Source organism: Narcine bancroftii, chromosome 12, assembly GCF_036971445.1.
Source record: "Narcine bancroftii isolate sNarBan1 chromosome 12, sNarBan1.hap1, whole genome shotgun sequence".
NCBI classification, from domain to species: domain Eukaryota; kingdom Metazoa; phylum Chordata; class Chondrichthyes; order Torpediniformes; family Narcinidae; genus Narcine; species Narcine bancroftii.
The window spans coordinates 84,802,524-84,821,428 of NC_091480.1; the positions used below are offsets into that span (position 1 = coordinate 84,802,524).

General features: G+C 38.3%; 1 protein-coding gene across 5 annotated transcripts in view; it reads left to right on the forward strand.

Annotated features, from left to right (window-relative positions):
• nbr1a (NBR1 autophagy cargo receptor a) overlaps window positions 1-18,905 on the forward strand; it is an 82,815-nt gene that overhangs the window by 45,832 nt on the left and 18,078 nt on the right. For 3 of the 5 annotated variants that reach the window (XM_069907346.1, XM_069907345.1, XM_069907349.1), the window contains 12 exons: window positions 655-870; window positions 1,417-1,494; window positions 4,725-4,942; window positions 5,985-6,143; window positions 6,551-6,757; window positions 11,547-11,685; window positions 13,044-13,340; window positions 13,851-13,922; window positions 15,245-15,391; window positions 16,006-16,081; window positions 16,404-16,511; window positions 17,607-17,735. In XM_069907346.1, the coding sequence (XP_069763447.1) occupies window positions 655-870; window positions 1,417-1,494; window positions 4,725-4,942; window positions 5,985-6,143; window positions 6,551-6,757; window positions 11,547-11,685; window positions 13,044-13,340; window positions 13,851-13,922; window positions 15,245-15,391; window positions 16,006-16,081; window positions 16,404-16,511; window positions 17,607-17,735 (1,846 nt within the window). The remainder of the gene's footprint in view (window positions 1-654; window positions 871-1,416; window positions 1,495-4,724; window positions 4,943-5,984; window positions 6,144-6,550; window positions 6,758-11,546; window positions 11,686-13,043; window positions 13,341-13,850; window positions 13,923-15,244; window positions 15,392-16,005; window positions 16,082-16,403; window positions 16,512-17,606; window positions 17,736-18,905) is intronic. The other 2 variants (XM_069907348.1, XM_069907347.1) reach the window with 2 other exon arrangements.

Here is an 18,905-nt window from a genome sequence, read left to right on the forward strand (position 1 = left end):
TCATTCTTTGGATATTGTACTTCTCCAATTACATCTTGTACTCCCTGTTATTTATTTTGCTTATTGGCACTAGCTCTTGGCTATCATGCCCAAATTGCCAAAACTTCCCCTCTTGCCTCCTTTTGAGATGCTCTTTAAAATTCTCCTCTTTGATTGGTATGGATCAATTTAAGATTTGTTTGATGCAATCACAAGGTACTAGACACTGAAGGTACTAGATAAATATAAGTAGTTCTTCCTTTCTTGTAATCTAATTTTAACCTCATTAGCTAACTAAATTAGCCCAAAGGGCATTAAATGTTTATAAATATGATGTATAATTAAAATCAAGTGCAAGTCAGATTGTATAGAACCTCAAACAGTGGAACACAGGAACAGACCCTTTAGCCTATGATAGCTGCCATGAAAATGCTGTCAAATTAAACTACCGATAAATCTCTCTGACAGTGAAAGGATTTTCTATTTCTTGTCCATCTTTCACTAATCTGATTTATTAAATTCAAGTTGCTTTTGTAGTTGAATAATCTTACCAGAATCTACCCCCTGTAGGCTGTGGTTGTGCACCATTAAAAATAGAAGTGAATGTCATTTGGTCATCAGCTGTTGTGCTTTTCAGAAAATGTGATTTCTGTTTTGTCATTTTGTTTTAAACAGAGTGCGGTTAAACAAGGAAAACAGATTCAAATGAATGCATACGAAGTAAGACTGAAAGATAAAATGGAAAACCATCGTGCAAAGAGAACATTTGAAAATAATGAGTTGAAGGGGACTCAGAATAAGAAAGCTAAAAAAAAAGAAATGAAACATCACTCACCATTAGCAAAAGCCATTGGCTCTGAGATGAAGTTTCCCCAAGAAGCTAAAAGAAAGGTCATGTTTCATTTTTTTTTTTGAAAAGTATTCAAAAGGACACCCATTGGCTAAACTAATCACTGACGCATCATTTTACTTTAGCCCATAGTCTAAGCCACTCTTGCCTCCCGTTTGCTTTGTAATTCCAAGACCCAGATCACTCAATGATGGAAGATTCAAGATCACCAGTGTCCAGAGTATGTTCAATGTCATTATTAAGATGATAGCTCTTACTGCAAGAACTTGGTGTAAAAGGGAGAAAGAAAAGAACTTCTTCTCCCTGTCCATCCCTTTCCACGCGTGGGGAAAGGAGGTGCCCGGGTAGTAGTTGTGCACCATAATCCTATGCTCCATCATTAAATTTTAAATGAGAAACCGTATTGTTAATGAAGCTATTACACTTCTGACTGATACACTGTTTCAAGAGCCAACAAATGTGGTAGAATTGGATTGAATGAACCAGAAATTACTATGATAATACAATATTGCTTTAATGTCTTTGTTCTGCTTTTAAATCTACCTTCTACATAAATTCAATAACTTGTCCTATCACTGCTTTTGTAGGTGGTGCCAAAAAATGCAAACCTAACTGAGGAAAATTGGCAATTGCCTCCAGTTTGGTTCACCGAATACATGAATAGGGTAAGTATGAGTATTCCCAGGATTTTAAATGAAATTGAAGCTTGTCAATTTCTGCTTCACTATTTTTTCATAAGTTATGATCTCCAAGGAGAGAGAACAGCAACAGTGCAGGAATTATTCCATGTACTTGCTTTCATCAGAAACTGGAGTTTTGTGTAAAGCTTTAGACTCTCATTCCTTCTAACTAAAAGGAATAGTTTTGGTTTGTGGTGCTTTTTAATCATTGAGTAACTGTTATGGTGCTCTTTATTACTTGTATTGATCCATTCTGTACTTTTATTTTTACAGAACTAGTTTGTTCTTGTTCAAGTATGATAACATTTTGTACTTGATTATTTAAAAAAAATATTTGTAAGACCTTTTAAGTTGTGTAACAAATAGAATTGATTCCTTTGAGATTGCTGTTTTCAACCTATTGAATTTTGAAAATGTGATGAGAACAGGAGGGCACTAATTGAGAAGCTGGGGAAAATTATAGGTCATCCACTGGGGGCCCCTGCTGAGCTCCTCCAACTTGTCATTGTTTGCTCAGGGTTGCAGCATCTGCAGTTCTTTGCATCTCTGAGACTCTAATTGATTACTTGCTTATTTTCTTTCTACCAGTTATCCATTTCAATAATGAAATCAGCTGATTTATCATGGACATTAACATTTATAAAAGCTATATTTGTGACTTCTGGACATCTCAAAACACTTCAGATGTTGAAGGAATTTATACTTGCCATTATGGGGAAATAGAGAAGTCAATTTGAGCGCTGAAAGTGTAAACAAATAATAAGTTTAATGTACTTTGGTGATTTGAAAATTAAATATTGATCCGAACACCAGAAAAATACTATTACCTCATATTCCTGGCTCTTTGCATGCTACTGCATATTTTTTAACCATTTTGAAAATATGAATAAGTTTTGATGAAAGAAAGTATCAAGTAAGAATATGTCCTTGCTGAGTGAGAAGCAAATAGTTCTACCACTAAACATGATGCAGAAGAAACCTCAAAAGTTGCTTTTCCTATTGCTTTCCTTCACTATGTGATATCATTTCATTGCTGCATAACCATTTAAGATGTATGGGTTTGAAAAATTAATTTCTGTTATTTACATAGCCCAACTTTAGAAAATAATAAAATGAAAGAGTTGTGCCTTAGTCCCTTCTTAAATCTTACTCCTCTCACCTGAAACCAATGCTCTCAAGTTCTAGAATCATCTACCCTATGAAAAGGATTATATCAGTGGTTCTCAATCTTTTTGTTTCTAATTCACATCCCACTTCAAGTAATCCCTATGCTATCGGTGCTCTGTGATTAGTAAGGGATTGCTTAAGGTGGTACATGAGTGGGAAGGGAAGGTTGAGAATCACTGCTCTAGACCCAATTGTTACTGAAATATTTTGCTTGAGAAAAATTGTCATTGGTCCATTTCCTTTGGGGTTACAAAATCATGCACATAACGAGTCAATTGGGTACGATTCAAACCTTTTTCTTTCCACTCATGTACCACCTTAAGCAATCCCCTATTAATCACAGAGCACCTCTTTGGCTTGGCTTCGTGGACGAAGATTTATGGAGGGGGTAAAAAGTCCACGTCAGCTGCAGGCTCGTTTGTGGCTGACAAGTCCGATGCGGGACAGGCAGACACGATTGCAGCGGTTGCAGGAGAAAATTGGTTGGTTGGGGTTGGGTGTTGGGTTTTTCCTCCTTTGCCTTTTGTCAGTGAGGTGGGCTCTGCGGTCTTCTTCAAAGGAGGTTGCTGCCCGCCAAACTGTGAGGCGCCAAGATGCACGGTTTGAGGAGTTATCAGCCCACTGGCGGTGGTCAATGTGGCAGGCACCAAGAGATTTCTTTAGGCAGTCCTTGTACCTTTTCTTTGGTGCACCTCTGTCACAGTGGCCAGTGGAGAGCTCGCCATATAACACGATCTTGGGAAGGCGATGGTCCTCCATTCTGGAGACGTGACCCATCCAGCGCAGCTGGATCTTCAGCAGCATGGACTCGATGCTGTCGACTTCTGCCATCTCGAGTACTTCGACGTTAGGGATGTAAGCGCTCCAATGGATGTTGAGGATGGAGCGGAGACAACGCTGGTGGAAGCGTTCTAGGAGCCGTAGGTGGTGCCGGTATAGGACCCATGATTCGGAGCCGAACAGGAGTGTGGGTATGACAACGGCTCTGTATACGCTTATCTTTGTGAGGTTTTTCAGTTGGTTGTTTTTCCAGACTCTTTTGTGTAGTCTTCCAAAGGCGCTATTTGCCTTGGCGAGTCTGTTGTCTATCTCATTGTCGATCCTTGCATCTGATGAAATGGTGCAGCCGAGATAGGTAAACTGGTTGACCGTTTTGAGTTTTGTGTGCCCGATGGAGATGTGGGGGGGCTGGTTGCCATGGTGGGGAGCTGGCTGATGGAGGACCTCAGTTTTCTTCAGGCTGACTTCCAGGCCAAACATTTTGGCAGTTTCCGCAAAGCAGGACGTCAAGCGCTGAAGAGCTGGCTCTGAATGGGCAACTAAAGCGGCAGGGAATACTCAAAATGGTATGTGATTGGAAAGAAAAAGGTTGAGAACCATTGACTATAGTATTTATTTTCTGGGGTTTCCAGACAGTCTTAGAAGGGTAAGCTCTGTATATTTTTTGTTGGACACTCCAAACATGTTGAAGCTGGAGATATCCATAAATTCTGACATATTCATCGTGTTTTAGTTAAATTGTATAAAACCATCCTGTATATATTGTTGGTTGTCCACATGAAACTCCAAAGTATTTTTTTTCCATTTAAATATTAATGATAAGATAAAAGCACTTTGAACATATTTGCAAAGATCCCGAATATTTCAATATTATCAAAAAATACTGTTTTTTAATACTTTATTCCTTGCCCCAAAATAAATTTAGACATTTAGTAATTCTTCATATCTCAGAAAATATTCAAGCTTTGTTTAAACATCTTCGCTTAAATGTTGTATCTCTTATTTCTCTAGTGATTAACACATGATGATGATTCTTTTCTCCTTTGATCTTTCCTTCCTTTGCTAATAGTTGCATCCAAGACAAACAATCATAAAAGTTTATTTTATCCACAATATTTTCTTAACAATTTGTCTCAATGGACAGACTATCAAAGGCAGGTAGGAAAGATGCGCAGGGTTAAGAATTTTACTCTGGAGATTGTTGCTCATTCTCATCCCATTCCAGTCTTTTGTGTTTTTTGAACTTCTGTACATTTCTTATTTTTCAGTTCAAAGAAAATTTTGTGAGAGAAACAGTTGACAGGATCTGTTGTGATTTCTTTGAGAAAGTGAACATTCAGCAGCGGGTGCCTGACTCTTCCAATGGCCTGGCAGCATGTCCTATCCAAGTTCCAGAAGTGCACACAACACAGATTAACCGCTATGATTGGCTCATAGATTGTAGCAACTGCCAGTCTCGAATTCTTGGAATCCGCTACCAGTGCAGGTATTGTGATGTGTAATGTGACACACCTAGTTTCAATTAAGTTTAAAATTTTACCACTGTCGGTATATAAATCTGAGTGACGGGTTAGGTTTCTTTGTAGTCTAGATTTTTTTTAGGGATGCAGGTACTTTGCAGTTCCAGCACTGGTATCCACGTGCTTTAAATTTGTGGCAGTACTGCAGTAATAATCTAAATGAAATACAAGCTCAAAAACAAACCCTGGACAGTGACAGTCATTTGACTTCACTGTTGACTTCCAAATATCACTGCAAAGAGTATTTGGACTTGCTCTTTAACATTGTGGAGTGTTGAATGCTTTGTTAGATGTTTCTTAGCTGAGTTGGCAGACTCTTTTCTGAGTCACTCCTTGTTTACAAGCAGTGGATCATGGAAAAATATTTTTAAAGCTAAGAACTTCAGAATACTGTTTACATTTTAAAGCTTGGAGAAGAATTATATTTCAGGGGATTTTGAATGTGACTAGTTTGTGGTACTCAAGTGGTTTTCTTTTATGCCTTGGTAATAATCGCTATTTATTTTGGTTTACACTTGCAAACTGGTGTCAGTGGAAAGGCATGTCAACTGTGTGGTAAATGTGTAAACAGTGCAGAATATGGATATATTTTTGCCTGTATCTAACTGTCACATGGCAACAATGTTTTGCTTTACCTTTGATTATATTCGGGCCATTTTGTATTTATGATATGTGAATATTGAAACCTGTGGTAAGTTATTGGGTTGATAATGGGCCTTTTTCATTCATATTGAAAATGAACTTTGGGAAGCGGGCGATAGTCAAATTTTCCATTCGGCATAGTTCCTTGAATTACTTTTTCTTAAAGAAAGTGATAGCTTTTTTTTGTATGAAGCCATCAGCTGAAATTTAACTGCCTGGGGGGCGGGGGGGGGGGAAGCTACCAAGGAAATGTATTCATTATGAATTTTAATTTCTATTATTGGAAGCCTCAAAGTTGTTCTAAAATAAGGATATATTTTTTGAAATACAATAAAAAGAGTATGGATTTTAAATTTATTTTCATAGCATTTGCCCTACTTTCACCATCTGTGAATCATGTGAAACTGGTGACTATGGACACGATCCTAATCATGCGTTGTTGAAATTGAGAAAAGCCAAGCCATCAATGGAGATGACACCTGCACAATTTGTAAACTCTAACTGTGGTGTTGCAGAACAGACAAGGTAATAGTCATCTTTACTTGTGTTAGGATTCTAGAATTTAACTTCACTAATAGCTGGTATAAAAGGCATAAAAACAAAGATGAACATTGGACGAGGAAGATCAACCCTGACAATTTCTGGCAACTAGCAGGTGCATAATACATATTTTAAAAGAAGAACAGAATGGGGTTAACGTCTTAGAATGACTTGGTGGGAGGTGGGTAGGAAATGAGGATTACAGAATTGTTGGTAGTGGTTAATGATTAAAGTTTCTACAGGGAAAAAGCTATCAGAACCAAGTCGGAAAATGTAATTTATAAAATGCATGTGTATAATGGGATAAAATGAGATTTAAGTATACTGTATTATTCCAAATGTTGGAGAAATGTTAGTGTAAAATGTGAACTAAAATTTCTAGTTTTTATTAGATTGCAGAAACAAATAGATAAAACATTTCTGAAGGCTGAAAAGCAAAGGCTACGAACTGAAAAGAGACAACGCAAAGCAGAATTTAAGGAGATTAAAAAGCAGCTAAAACTGCAAAAGAAGCATTTGCAGTGGAATGATGTACCTGTCATGGAACAATTGAGTCAATCTATGCAAGAGCCCAAAGGACTCCAGCATGCTTCTTCAGTGTAAGTTGAAAGATCATTAGTTCCTGGTGGCACCTTTGCAGTAAGGATAGAGAGTGTTAAACTTTTTGGCAATAATTCCAAAACCAAATGATACAAATTTAATGTTCTGTATGTATTTGTCCAGAAGTTTGAGCTTACTGGAAATAAAAACAATATTTTGTGTAAATGCAGAGGCAGCTAATTGCTTTGTACAGATGCATTAGAGTGTCCTTGTGCTTGAATAACAAAAAGTTGGTAACAAGGTATGAGAATAGCTAAAAAGACAAATTGGATATGTCTTTTATTGAATTCAAATTGGGGAAATTTTGCTACATCTGCTCAATCCGTTTGTGAGACTGTATCCCCAGTACTGGCTACAGTCTTGGTCTCCTGATTTAGGAAGAGACTTGTTTTCATTATGGACAGTTCAGAAAAATCTTCATTAGATTTATTCTTGTGCATGAGCAATGATGGAGCAGGTTGGATATGTGCTCAGTAGAGTTTAGGAAAGTAAATGAGCTGATCTTGTTCAAACATGCAAGATTCTGATTCCTAACCCTTGACAGTATATAATAAATAGAAGTTTCCCTCCTCGAATATGTAGAGATCACAGTTTCAAAATAAAGGTTTACCCTTTAAGATAAAGATGGAAGGAGTTTCTTCTCTGATGGCCATAAATCATTGATTCTGTATTTTTTTGCCTTGCATTCAGTAGGTTCATACCTGACATAGACAAATTTGTGGGGTACAGAGAAGTGAAGGGGATTAGGTAGTAAGCAAAGTTGACATCGGCTATGAGCACGTAGATACAGATATTTATTGTCATGTAATATTACATGAAATTGGTCTGTCATTAGGTAGACAAAGATTCTCCATCAGCAGAAATTGCCTAGCACACCTTAGAGTCAGAGAAAGAGAAGCAAAAAAGTCACGCGATTCACCTCCAACACTTCTACAGCCACACAAGACTTCAGTTCAACCCTCCAACATGATTAGGAAGTCTTCAGCGCTGAGAGCCCTCCTTGCCCTTCGTATCCTCCCTAATTCTTATTCCAATACCTAGTTCTCAGGAGCCACTGACCAGCAGCCCTAAACCTGTGTGGGTTCGGAGGAGTCACGTGATGGAGTAGTGGCCGGACGGTGAACTCCAGCCCTCTCCAGAAAAGTCGGGAAAAACAAGAGAAAACACAAAGGCACAGAAATAAAAGTTACAGAAAAGTGAGTATAAAGGTGGAAAGAAGATGGCGACAAAAAAAGAAAAGTCGAAAGCAACGGTACGAAGAGAGGAAGAGAAGACAAAGGAGGAAAAAGGTGAAGGCCTTACCTGTCCGAAGAGGCCCGCTGCGGAGAGAGAAACCCGCTCCCTCAGGTCGGTAAATAATGGACTACAAAAATGGCTCGCAGAGCCGAACAAAAGTGCGCAACCGCGCATGCGCGAAGTTTCGCGCATGCGCGATGCGAATGAAAAAAAACACACCGACGGGAGGGGGGACCAGCTGGGGAGTCGATCTCCACAGCCGGCAACGACAGCTGCAGAACACCTGCAGCAAGAAGAGACCACAGAAGACAATAGAAACAAGATAGAAGAGGAGGAAAGGGCAGCAAAGAAACAACAGATGGCCAACCCAGAGGAAGAAGAAGAGGAAGAGTATGGTGAAATAGAAGAAGAAAAGAGAGGCAAGGTAAAGGATATACTTGCTCTTATTAGAGGATACATGGAATCATTTAGAGAATGGCAAACACAGGAATTTAAGGATTTAAGAAAAAGAATAAACAACACAGAAGAGAAAATAAATAAAATGGAGATGACCTTAACAGAAATGGGAAAGAAAATGGACAAGATGGAAGAGCGGGCAGTAGCAGCAGAAATGGAGGTAGAAGACTTAAAAAAGAAATTGGAGGAATCTAATAAAAAAACTAAAGAGACACAAGAACTACTAGCTCAAAAAATAGATACAATGGAAAACCATAACAGAAGAAATAACATAAAGATAGTGGGCCTTAAGGAAGATGAAGAAGGCAAGAATATGAGGGAGTTTATAAAAGAGTGGATCCCTAAGACCCTAGGATGTCCAGAACTACAGCATGAAATGGAAATAGAAAGGGCACATAGAGTATTGGCCTCTAAACCACAACCACAACAAAAACCAAGATCTATTGTAGTAAAATTCCTAAGATATACTACAAGAGAAAAGGTACTGGAGAAGACAATGGAAAAAGTAAGAGAGGGCAACAAACCACTGGAGTATAAAGGGCAAAAAATCTTCATTTATCCAGATATAAGTTTTGAACTCCTAAAGAAGAGAAAAGAGTTCAATACAGCAAAGGCGATTTTATGGAAGAAAGGGTATAAATTTATACTAAAGCATCCAGCGGTATTGAAAATATTTATTCCAGGACAACAAAACAGACTATTCGCGGATCCAGAAGAAGCACGAAAATTTGCAGAACAATTACAAAAATAGACTGAGGGAGGAAGACGGGTAATGAGAGTTAAAATGATCACGACTGATATGTATGTGGGTAAAGACAAAAATAGACTGAGGGATGAAGACGGGTAATGAGAGTAAAAATGATCACGATTGATATGTATGCAGGTAAAGAGGTATAAGAGTGAATAGAGACAATGAGCATACATGAATGTATCTGTACTTAGAGGAAAATATGGATAGTATAGACAAGAATTAATAAGGGAAGGTAATGGAATAGAGAGAATAAGGAGGGAATTAAAAGAGGGACCTTTGTGACATATGAAAAGTGAAATCTTTTCTGGGGGAGGCGGGGTGGGGGGAAATAGCGGTCACTGCAAAATCAGTTGACGCTTGCGAGTGGATTCGCAAATCCAAATGGAGAGGGGAGATGTGGTTGTCCGACAAGGGATAAAGGACAACTCAGGAGGTGAAGGGGAGATTGGGGATAAATAAGATAGAAATAGGAGAATAAGGAAAATGTTAGATGTTGTAGGAATGTTGTCTTATAAAGAGTTGAAAATAAGAAAACAGAAATGGAAAAGGAGGAAAGGTAATGATGGAAAAACGGAAAGAGAAGATAAACAAAATATAAAATGGCTACGCTGAACTATATGTCTTTAAATATTAATGGAATACATAACCAAATTAAAAGGAAGAAACTACCAAATTTAAATGAATAAATGTATTCCATTAGAAAAAATAACATATTGGTTAAGAAATAACATTGAAATATTCGAACAAGTATAGGAGCCTTACATTAAATACAATAGCGAAAACCTACCGGGGACAAACATTACCTAAGTTGATGGAAGGAGAAGGAAAGAAAAGAATGGACTCAGTAGAATTTCTGGTGTAATTTGGTTGAATGACAACATTGTCTGACTGGCTTAATGCAACCTAGATTGTATACCTAAAATGGATGAGAGGGGGGGGTGGGGGGGTGGTTTGGGAGGAAAGGGGGGGGGGGGAGAAAAAGTCACTGTATATGTGTGAAAAGAAATAGTGTATATCATGGCTAATGTGATTTATGGTGTGAAAAATAAAAAAATTAAAAAAAAAAAAAAAAAAACCTGTGTGGGTTCCTCTCCCGCAAGTCGCCAATAGCTCGCCACCTCTGTGTGTCCATTAGCTGCAGAGCCCCTTGCTGATCTGCCACCGTGGTCTCCATCCTTGGGATCATCTCCTCAGCTTCTCCTTCTCAATTTGGGGTGGGGAGAGCACAGAGAGAAAAGCCTTCTCACCATTACTGGTGCCCTTCGTTAGTCCGGTTCTCACCTGGAGTCTACAGCCCTTTGAGGCCACTGCTGAATACAGGCACTGACATCTTGGGCCCAGATCCCTTGTCACGAGATTTCAAATAAAATTCTTTCAGCTCCCTTTTACAGGCCATCGAAAGCCTGTACAGAGCTGTCGGCAGAAGGACCACGCATGGGAGAGCAGTGTCTCTGCTCCTTACTCTCCCTGGGTCTGCAACAGTGGCAGCGCTACCATTACAGTAACTGCTCTGACAATGAACAGAGCCATCAGTAGCATCCCTCTACCCCAGACGAGGTCCATTTACCTAACGGAGATGCAGACCCTAGAGACAATATGACTACTATTGTTTGTTGTATTAGTTTTTAAACTATTCTGCAGTACAGTATAACTTCGGAAACCTTACCACTCACATACTACTTTGAGTATTCCCCATGCCCTAGGTGCTCCCTGATTAGTAAGGGGTTGCTTAAGGTGGTATGTGCATGGAAAGAAAAGGTTGAAAACTACTGTTTTAATCATACCTCATTGACTCGTTATGTGCACAGCTTCATAACTCCAAAGGAAATTATCCAATGACAGTTTTTCTCAGGCAAAACATTTCAGTAACAATTGGGTCGAGAGCAGTGATTCTCAACCTTCTCTTCCCACTCACTTGCCACCTTAAGTAATCTTTCTAATCACAGCACAGATGGCATAAGGATTACTTAGTGGTATGTGAGTGGAAAGAAAATAAGTTGAGAACCACTGCAAAAATATCATTCCGATAATCGAAAGATAACAATAAAATGTTTGTCGATTGCACTGAAGATAATAATTTGTTTATTGATGATAAATGGCAATTGATGATCAGTTATCAGATTTTCATGGAAAATAAATTGTTAATTGACTTTGACTTAATTTTAAGTGATACTGATATTAACAAGCAAAATGACTGAATTACTTAAATTATTGGAATATGTCTTTAAAAATATTTGACCACATACAAAATATTTCTTCCTTTTAAACTAAATGGAAATAATATTTGTACGTGGTCAAATATTGTGCTGCTTGGTCCTGATGATGTTTGTGTTTTCGTATTACAGACCTGCGATCTCAACAATGAGTGCTGAATTTGTGGATGAGAATTTTCCCGATGGCAGTCATCTTCATCCAGGAATCAAATTTATCAAGCACTGGCAAATGAAGAACACGGGCAATGCTAATTGGACATCTGCCACAAAAGTGAATAACTGCCTTCTCTCTGATTTTAGCCAAAATTTCAATAAGCCTGCACTTGGTTAAAATGGAAATGGTATCATTAAGGTTCTTTGTAGCTGAAGTCGATAAACTCAAGATTTATCTGATTGTCATACTGATTTTTAAACTCAATATTATTGGGAGACATTGGATTTAATAAGAATGTGTAATGGGCACACAATGCGGCATGGCCAACCGCCACCATCAGTTCAGACTTGCCTGACCCATCGCGGGCTAGCAGTGATGGGTGCCAAAATACAGAGAGCGGATCAGATGAAGCCCCTGCCTAAAGGTGTGGGGCACTAATAGCTTTAACCTGCTGGCCCTGTGGACCAGCAGCTGTTCACTAATGAGCTCATTAACAGGCAGGGAATCAAAGGTCTGTGTGTGTCTGCAATAAACGAGTCTTGAGTTGACTACCCTTGTGTGTGTTTGCCTTTATTTAGTAGCATCTACCGTAGTAGCCGCTACAAATGTAGGATTAATTAGCCCTAATCTCAGATGATGCTGATGCCAGATTTCATCAATTTAGCAATAAATCCAAAATGTCCTTTCATATGTATGATTGATCAAAGTTCATTAATTTGAAATGAATGCTGTTGTTTCCTTCATTGTTTACTCTTCTGTTACACATTATTCCATGATACACAGCAATCTTATAATTGAAGGGTGAAGAAGGCAAGCTTTTATTTGAAGCAGAGAGATTAAAAAATTTGAAGAAGCCAATTGATGCTAAGACTATTTGACTAGATGTTTGATTCCCAAGCAGAATGGGCTTGTGTTTATTTCTGAAGAATATTGTTTTTGAATGTAAATTTTCTTCAAGTGGACCTGACAAGGTAGCTGCTAACGTACTATTTCAGTTGGTTGGAGAGTCCAGTACTTGGGAACAGGAAGTAACTTCTGTATTTTGCATATGTTGATGATAAAATACAACTGGATATCAAAGATGAAGTCCAGATTGCTCAGGGATTAGGTCAGTCCAGATTTTTGGATTTTTTTCAGTTTTGAACTGTACTTTTAAATTAAAATTTGAGGAGGAGTGAAGAAGAGATGAACCAATAAATTCTGATTTATTCATGAGCAAATTCGACATGACTCATTTATCAAAATGAGCAGTTTTAAATAAAAATAAAGTCCACAAGCATGGTCGCTTGTTGCTGTTGTGCAACCAAGCCCACTAAACTTTAAAAAGTTCGAGAGTTTTTATTTTTGAAAAGTCCGAATTCTCAGTTGGTCCAGATTTCTGGCATCTGGAGTTTTGGACTTCTACCGCAGTTTGTATTTATTAATTTCCTGTTTTGTTTTTTTTTTGTTTTTTTTTTTTTGGTTTTTTTTTACAGCTCCAGTTCATGTGGGGAAACCTTACTCTGGCTTTCTGTGCGAAAAAGGAAGTGTCTGTTCCATTCCTCCAACCAGGAGAGATTGGTGTTGTTTCAGTGGAATTTGTTGCTCCAGACTTTGAAGGCATCTACACTTCTCATTGGCGCTTGGCTCATAAAGGGGAACAATTTGGACCTAGAGTATGGTGCAGTGTTGTTATTGATCCACCATTGTCTACTGCAACTGAACATGTGACCCCCGATGTGAATGCAAACTCAGTTTTTGGCTCCAGGATGACAGCATTTCCTGAAGATCGGGTAGGTTGAAGAAAATACTTGAGCCCATTGTGGGTCCTAATCTGGCGCTGTCTATAAGGAGTTTTGAACTTTTTCCGTGTCTGCATGCATTTCCTCCGGGTTCTCTGGTTTCCTGCCACCCTCCAAAAACCCAAGAGGTTTGTAGGTTATTTGGTGCATTTGGGTGGCACAAGCTCATGCCAGAGTGGCCAGTTTCCATGCAGTATCTCTAAATTAATTATTACAAATTGGCTCGGTTTGATGTGCAGTTGATTTTGTTCATACTTTTACATTACTACAAAACAATTTTTCGGTGGATTTTACGCAGATGTACACCACAACGTTGGGTCTTGGCAAAAATATAATTTTTCTCAAACCTGCCATTACTCTTTTGGATCTGCCCATTCAGCCTGCAGACCTAATCACCACCAAATTCAGCCTGATAATTCTTGGCTTAGAATAATCATACGAAGTTCTATCAATAAATGAGGATGAGGTAGTTGAAATTCTTTATTTCTTCTTGTCTTTCAGGGTCAAGTTCCCTTGATTGCAGAGACTGAGGATCGACTTGATCCAAAAGAAGAATCCAAAGAATCTACAGTGGTATTCATCTATAGATGTACATTTTAGAGAAACAAGAGTGCTTTGTAAAGAATGTATGCTTTCGTCAGATCAAATTCACTTGAACTAAAGAAATAGAATGCCGAACTGTGATACTAAACAGTAAAAGTACAAATGTGAAGAAATGATGTTGAGGCAGTGTATAGGACTGGCCACACCTTGAATTATATTTTTTTTATTACTTTTGTATGAAGAAGGTATTGAAGCTCTAGTATCTGCCTAAAGAAATCTCTTGGTGCCTGCCACATTGTCCACCGCCAGTGGGCTGATATCACCTCAAACCGTGCATTTTGGCGCCTCACAGTTCGGCGGGCAGCAACCTCCTTTGAAGAAGACCGCAGAGCCCACCTCACTGACAAAAGACAAAGGAGGAAAAACCCAACACCCAATCCCAACCCACCGATTTTTCCCTTGCAACCGTGTCTGCCTGTCCAGCATCGGACTTGTCAGCCACAAACAAGCCTGCAGTTGACGTGGACTTTACCCCTCCATAAATCTTCGTCCGCGAAGCCAAGCCAAAGAAAGAAATATCAGTTCAAAATATACCTACAACATTTATGCATTCAAAAGAATAGCTGATGTTGCTTTTACAGACTTAAAAAATGTGTTTATAGGCAATGAAATTTAAATCAGAAGTATATGAAAGAATAAATAAACTATACATACATAAGAGTGAAACAGCATATTTCAACCTGTTCATGAAGTTGAGTATGAATTCAAACCAGTGAAAATGAAACTCGGGACTGATTTCAGGAAGTTATTTTCCCCGACCATGATCAAGAACAAATTGGACAGCCCATCAGAAATCTAAATACTTTTAAATGTTTAAATATAATTGATATAAAAAATAAATGAACAATGAATGGGTAAATAAAGCTTGATGCTGATTTCTCTTGCTGGAGCTAAGAACTACGAAACAAGAATGAGAAATTGGCCATTTCTTATTAGATGAGAAGAGATTTCTATATGCAGTGTTCCTTGATTTTGGAAATCTGTCCATCAGGGCGACTATGTTCAGTAATTGAATATATTCAAGGCTGAATCAGTCCATTTTGAATTCTTGAGAAAATGATAGTTTATGGGTATTGGGAAGAAAAGTTAACCTAAGCCATGTTCACTTTTTATGATCTTATTGAATAGCAGGGCAGACTCAGTTGGGTAAACCACCTACTCCTGGTTTTCATTTGTTCTTTCTTTTTAAAGAAGGGAATTTAGAATTTTTAAACCAATATATTCAATGCCTTAAATGAAGCACAAATTTTAGTCTATGTAGACTGACTAAAATTTGCTATTTTCTTTTTTAGAAAAATACATTTGTGACAGCAGACGCTGGAAAGCATCCAGTTGTGTCAGATATTGAAGAAAGAGAGCAAGCAACTATAGCGTTGCCTAAACTTCAACATAAAGACATTAGGGAATTTTACAGATCTGTAGACCTTCTGACTGCCCAGGTGTGTATTGTGTGCAGTAAAACCTGGATTATTCCAAATGTGTATCTTTTTTCATTCAAGCCCTTGAGAAATATTTTATTGCGACAGATGATGCAGAGAACTGGGGGCAACGTTTTAGCAGGAAATCCAATATCGAGAGTTCTTGGGATGCTGTGGAATTTTAATTCTCCAGCATGTGCTTTTTGATTTTGGGAAAATTCCTCAATTTGAATGAAATGCTTGCCTTCATTTTGGGTGCTAAGTACTGCAGAGCATTGATTGAAGGATGTGTAGACAACAATGGTGATTTTTATTTTTCATTTCTTTTGGGTGTGGGGTAGCTAGGGAAGGAAAGAAGGACTTCTGTAGCCCATATGGAGCTTCTGATGTTAATTGGGTGTAAATTAGGTGGCATGGCCTGTTACAGAGCTGTATGCCTAAATGTAAAAAAAATTTAAAAGATCCTACATTGTTGCTTTCCTAAAATACTATATATTAGGAACTGATCTTTGTGAAAAATGGAATATACATAAACTAGACTTTTCTACTTCTTCCCATTCAGATTTGTGTATGTTCCTTTTTATTTTGAGACTACACTAAAGATTCCCAATGATTCTGTTTTCTCATTTTTCCAGGACCTGCTTTCATTTGAACTACTGGACATAAATATTGTGCAGGAAATGGAACATGTACCAAACAACACTCCAGTTGGTAAGATGTGAAGTTGAATATCCTAAATACAGAAATTTAACCTGATTTTGAAATAATCTTGATCATATCTTAATCCGAAAGTTGATCTAAAATTTCATGTAAAAGATGGATGGAATTGCTTTACTAGAACAGATTTTGGTTTTGGTACATCTTTATTAGAGCTTGATCTAAATTACACATGACTTTTTTGCTTCTTAAAATATTCTAAATAGTTGGAGCTTCAAAGTTTCCTGTACTTTTTCTTTCAAGATTTAAACAATTGTAATATAAATTTCTTCAGATATTGCATCTTGAGATTTAAAATCTTGTTTTTACTTCTAAGATATGACCCCATGCATGTCACCTTTACCCTATGATAGTCCATTAATTGAGAGGCCTGGTCTTGTTCAGATTGAAGAGGAAAATGAATCCAGCTTTAAGTCACGGTTAGGTATGTAATACTTGGTTTCAATTTAGAGGGGAAGAACTTATCTGATGATCAATTTGAGGATGATACATTTAATATAGATGGTTAATATTACAAGGTTCTGTGACAATTTGTAAATTCATAATTTGATGTTTTTCATATTTGAGATTTTTTTAAATTCTGAAAATGCTCAGATGATACAGCAACCCTTCAACATTTCTCTTAACACAGATGTTGCATCACCTGTTGAGCATTTTCAGCAGTTTTTATTTCGTTTGCAACATCTGCAGTTCATTTTCATTTTTACTCATTGCCTCACTTTTGTGCACTTTTTGTTGATTTATATTTCGTTGGGAGAAATAAAAGTGCCAACTTCAACACTTTGCAGCTTTCTCATTTATTTTCCAGTTATAGTTATGGGAAAACCTGACCTTCAATCAATTTGGCCATGTATTCAAAATTCTAAATACAGTAGTCCCCCTTATCCACGTAGGATTCGTTCCAAGATTGAAACCTTGGAAAGCGAAACTGTGGATGGTAGGGTGGGGAGGGGGGGGGGGCACTGTACCAAAAAGTGGGTGATAGTTGGATGCTGCAACAGTTCTAGGTAAACTGACCAGATGTGGCACTTTCCATTGTTGAAAATGCACCACTTGATAATCATTTTGGAAACTGGATGTGTTGGTTAATGGCCCAACTGAACTTTCTCAAATGATGGTGCAGTTCTTTTAAATATTGTAAGGACTAGTATTGGACAGACAGATTCAATATTTTTTTAAAGAAAGATCCTGCTTAGAGTGGAAGATTTGGGTTCTGGCAATGAAGTTAAAAATAATTTTAAAAGATTATTCATCATCATGAATAACTAATTGCATACTTCCATCGTCAAGCTAGATATTGAACATTGATGGTCATGTCAGTGATTTGAAAGATAATAATTACAGTAAGTAGGTTGACTTTATAGTTAACTATTTTTACCTACACTTCAAAGAAAATTGACATTACATTTTGAATATTCCTTACCAAATCTTGCAATTTCCACTAGTGTTGGCAATGTAGTTTTTAAATTGTTTGTTAATTAATGTCTTTGATGCTCATCTTGCTTTTCCTTATCAACAGATCACCCTCATTTAGAGGAAGGTGAGGAGGACATCAGTGGGACTCAGTTTGTTTGTGAGACAGTTATTCGTTCTCTAGCTTTAGATGAGGCTCCTGATTTGCTACCACGCCGCAGGGGCAAACCTGACAGTGAGTATTTTTGAAGAATAAGAGCCTGCGTTAGCAGAAACAACAGTGGCATAAACAGTATGAGCATACTATAAGAATGTATGAGCATACTATAGAATGTATGTGTATAGAACTATACATGTGGATTGAGAACTGGCTGGCAGGTAGAAGACAGAGTTGGGATAAATGCTCGTTTTCTGAGTGGCAGGCAGTGACCAGTGGGGTGCCACAGGGATCTGAACTTGGACCCCAGCTGTTCACAATTTACATTAATGATCTGGATGAGGGGATTGGATGTAATATCTCCAAATTTGCAGATGACACTAAGCTAGGAGGGGTTGTGTGCACGGAAGAGGGGGTCAGGAAGTTCCAGTGTGATTTGGATAAATTGAGGGACTGGGCAGATACATGGCAAATGCACTACAATGTGGATAAATGTGAGGTTGTCCACTTTGGTAATACAAACCGGAGGGCAGATTACTATTTGAATGGCAATAGATTAAGAGATGGGGAAATGCAGAGAGACCTAGGGGTACTTGTACACCAGTCTCTGAAGGCGAGCATGCAGGTACAGCAGGTGGTTAAGAGGGTAAACGGTATGTTGGCCTTCATAACAAGAGGGTTTGAGTATAGGAACAAGGATACCTTACTGCAGCTGTACAGGGCCTTGGTGAGACCCCACCTGGAGTATTGTGTGCAGTTTTGGTCACCTTATCTAAGGAAGGATGTTCTTGCAATGGAGGGAGTGCAGAGGCGATTCACCAGGCTGATACCTGGAATGGCAGGAATGACTTGTGGGGAAAGATTGCACAAATTGGGATTGTACTCGCTGGAGTTTAGAAGATTGAGAGGGGATCTCATAGAGACGTATAAAATTCTGGCAGGACTGGACAGAGTGGATGCAGATGGGACGTTTCCAATGATGGGAAAATCCAGAACCCGGGGCCATGGTTCGAGGATAATAGGCAAACCATTTAGGACCGAGATGAGGAGGAATTTCTTTACCCAGAGGGTGGTGAATCTGTGGAATTCATTGCCACAGAGGGCAGTAGAGGCAGGTTCATTAAATCTATTTAAGAGGGAATTAGATCTATTTCTTCAATATAAGGGTATTAAAGGTTACGGAGAGAAGGCGAGGACGGGGTACAGAACTTTAAGATCAGCCATGATCTCGTTGAATGGCGGAGCAGG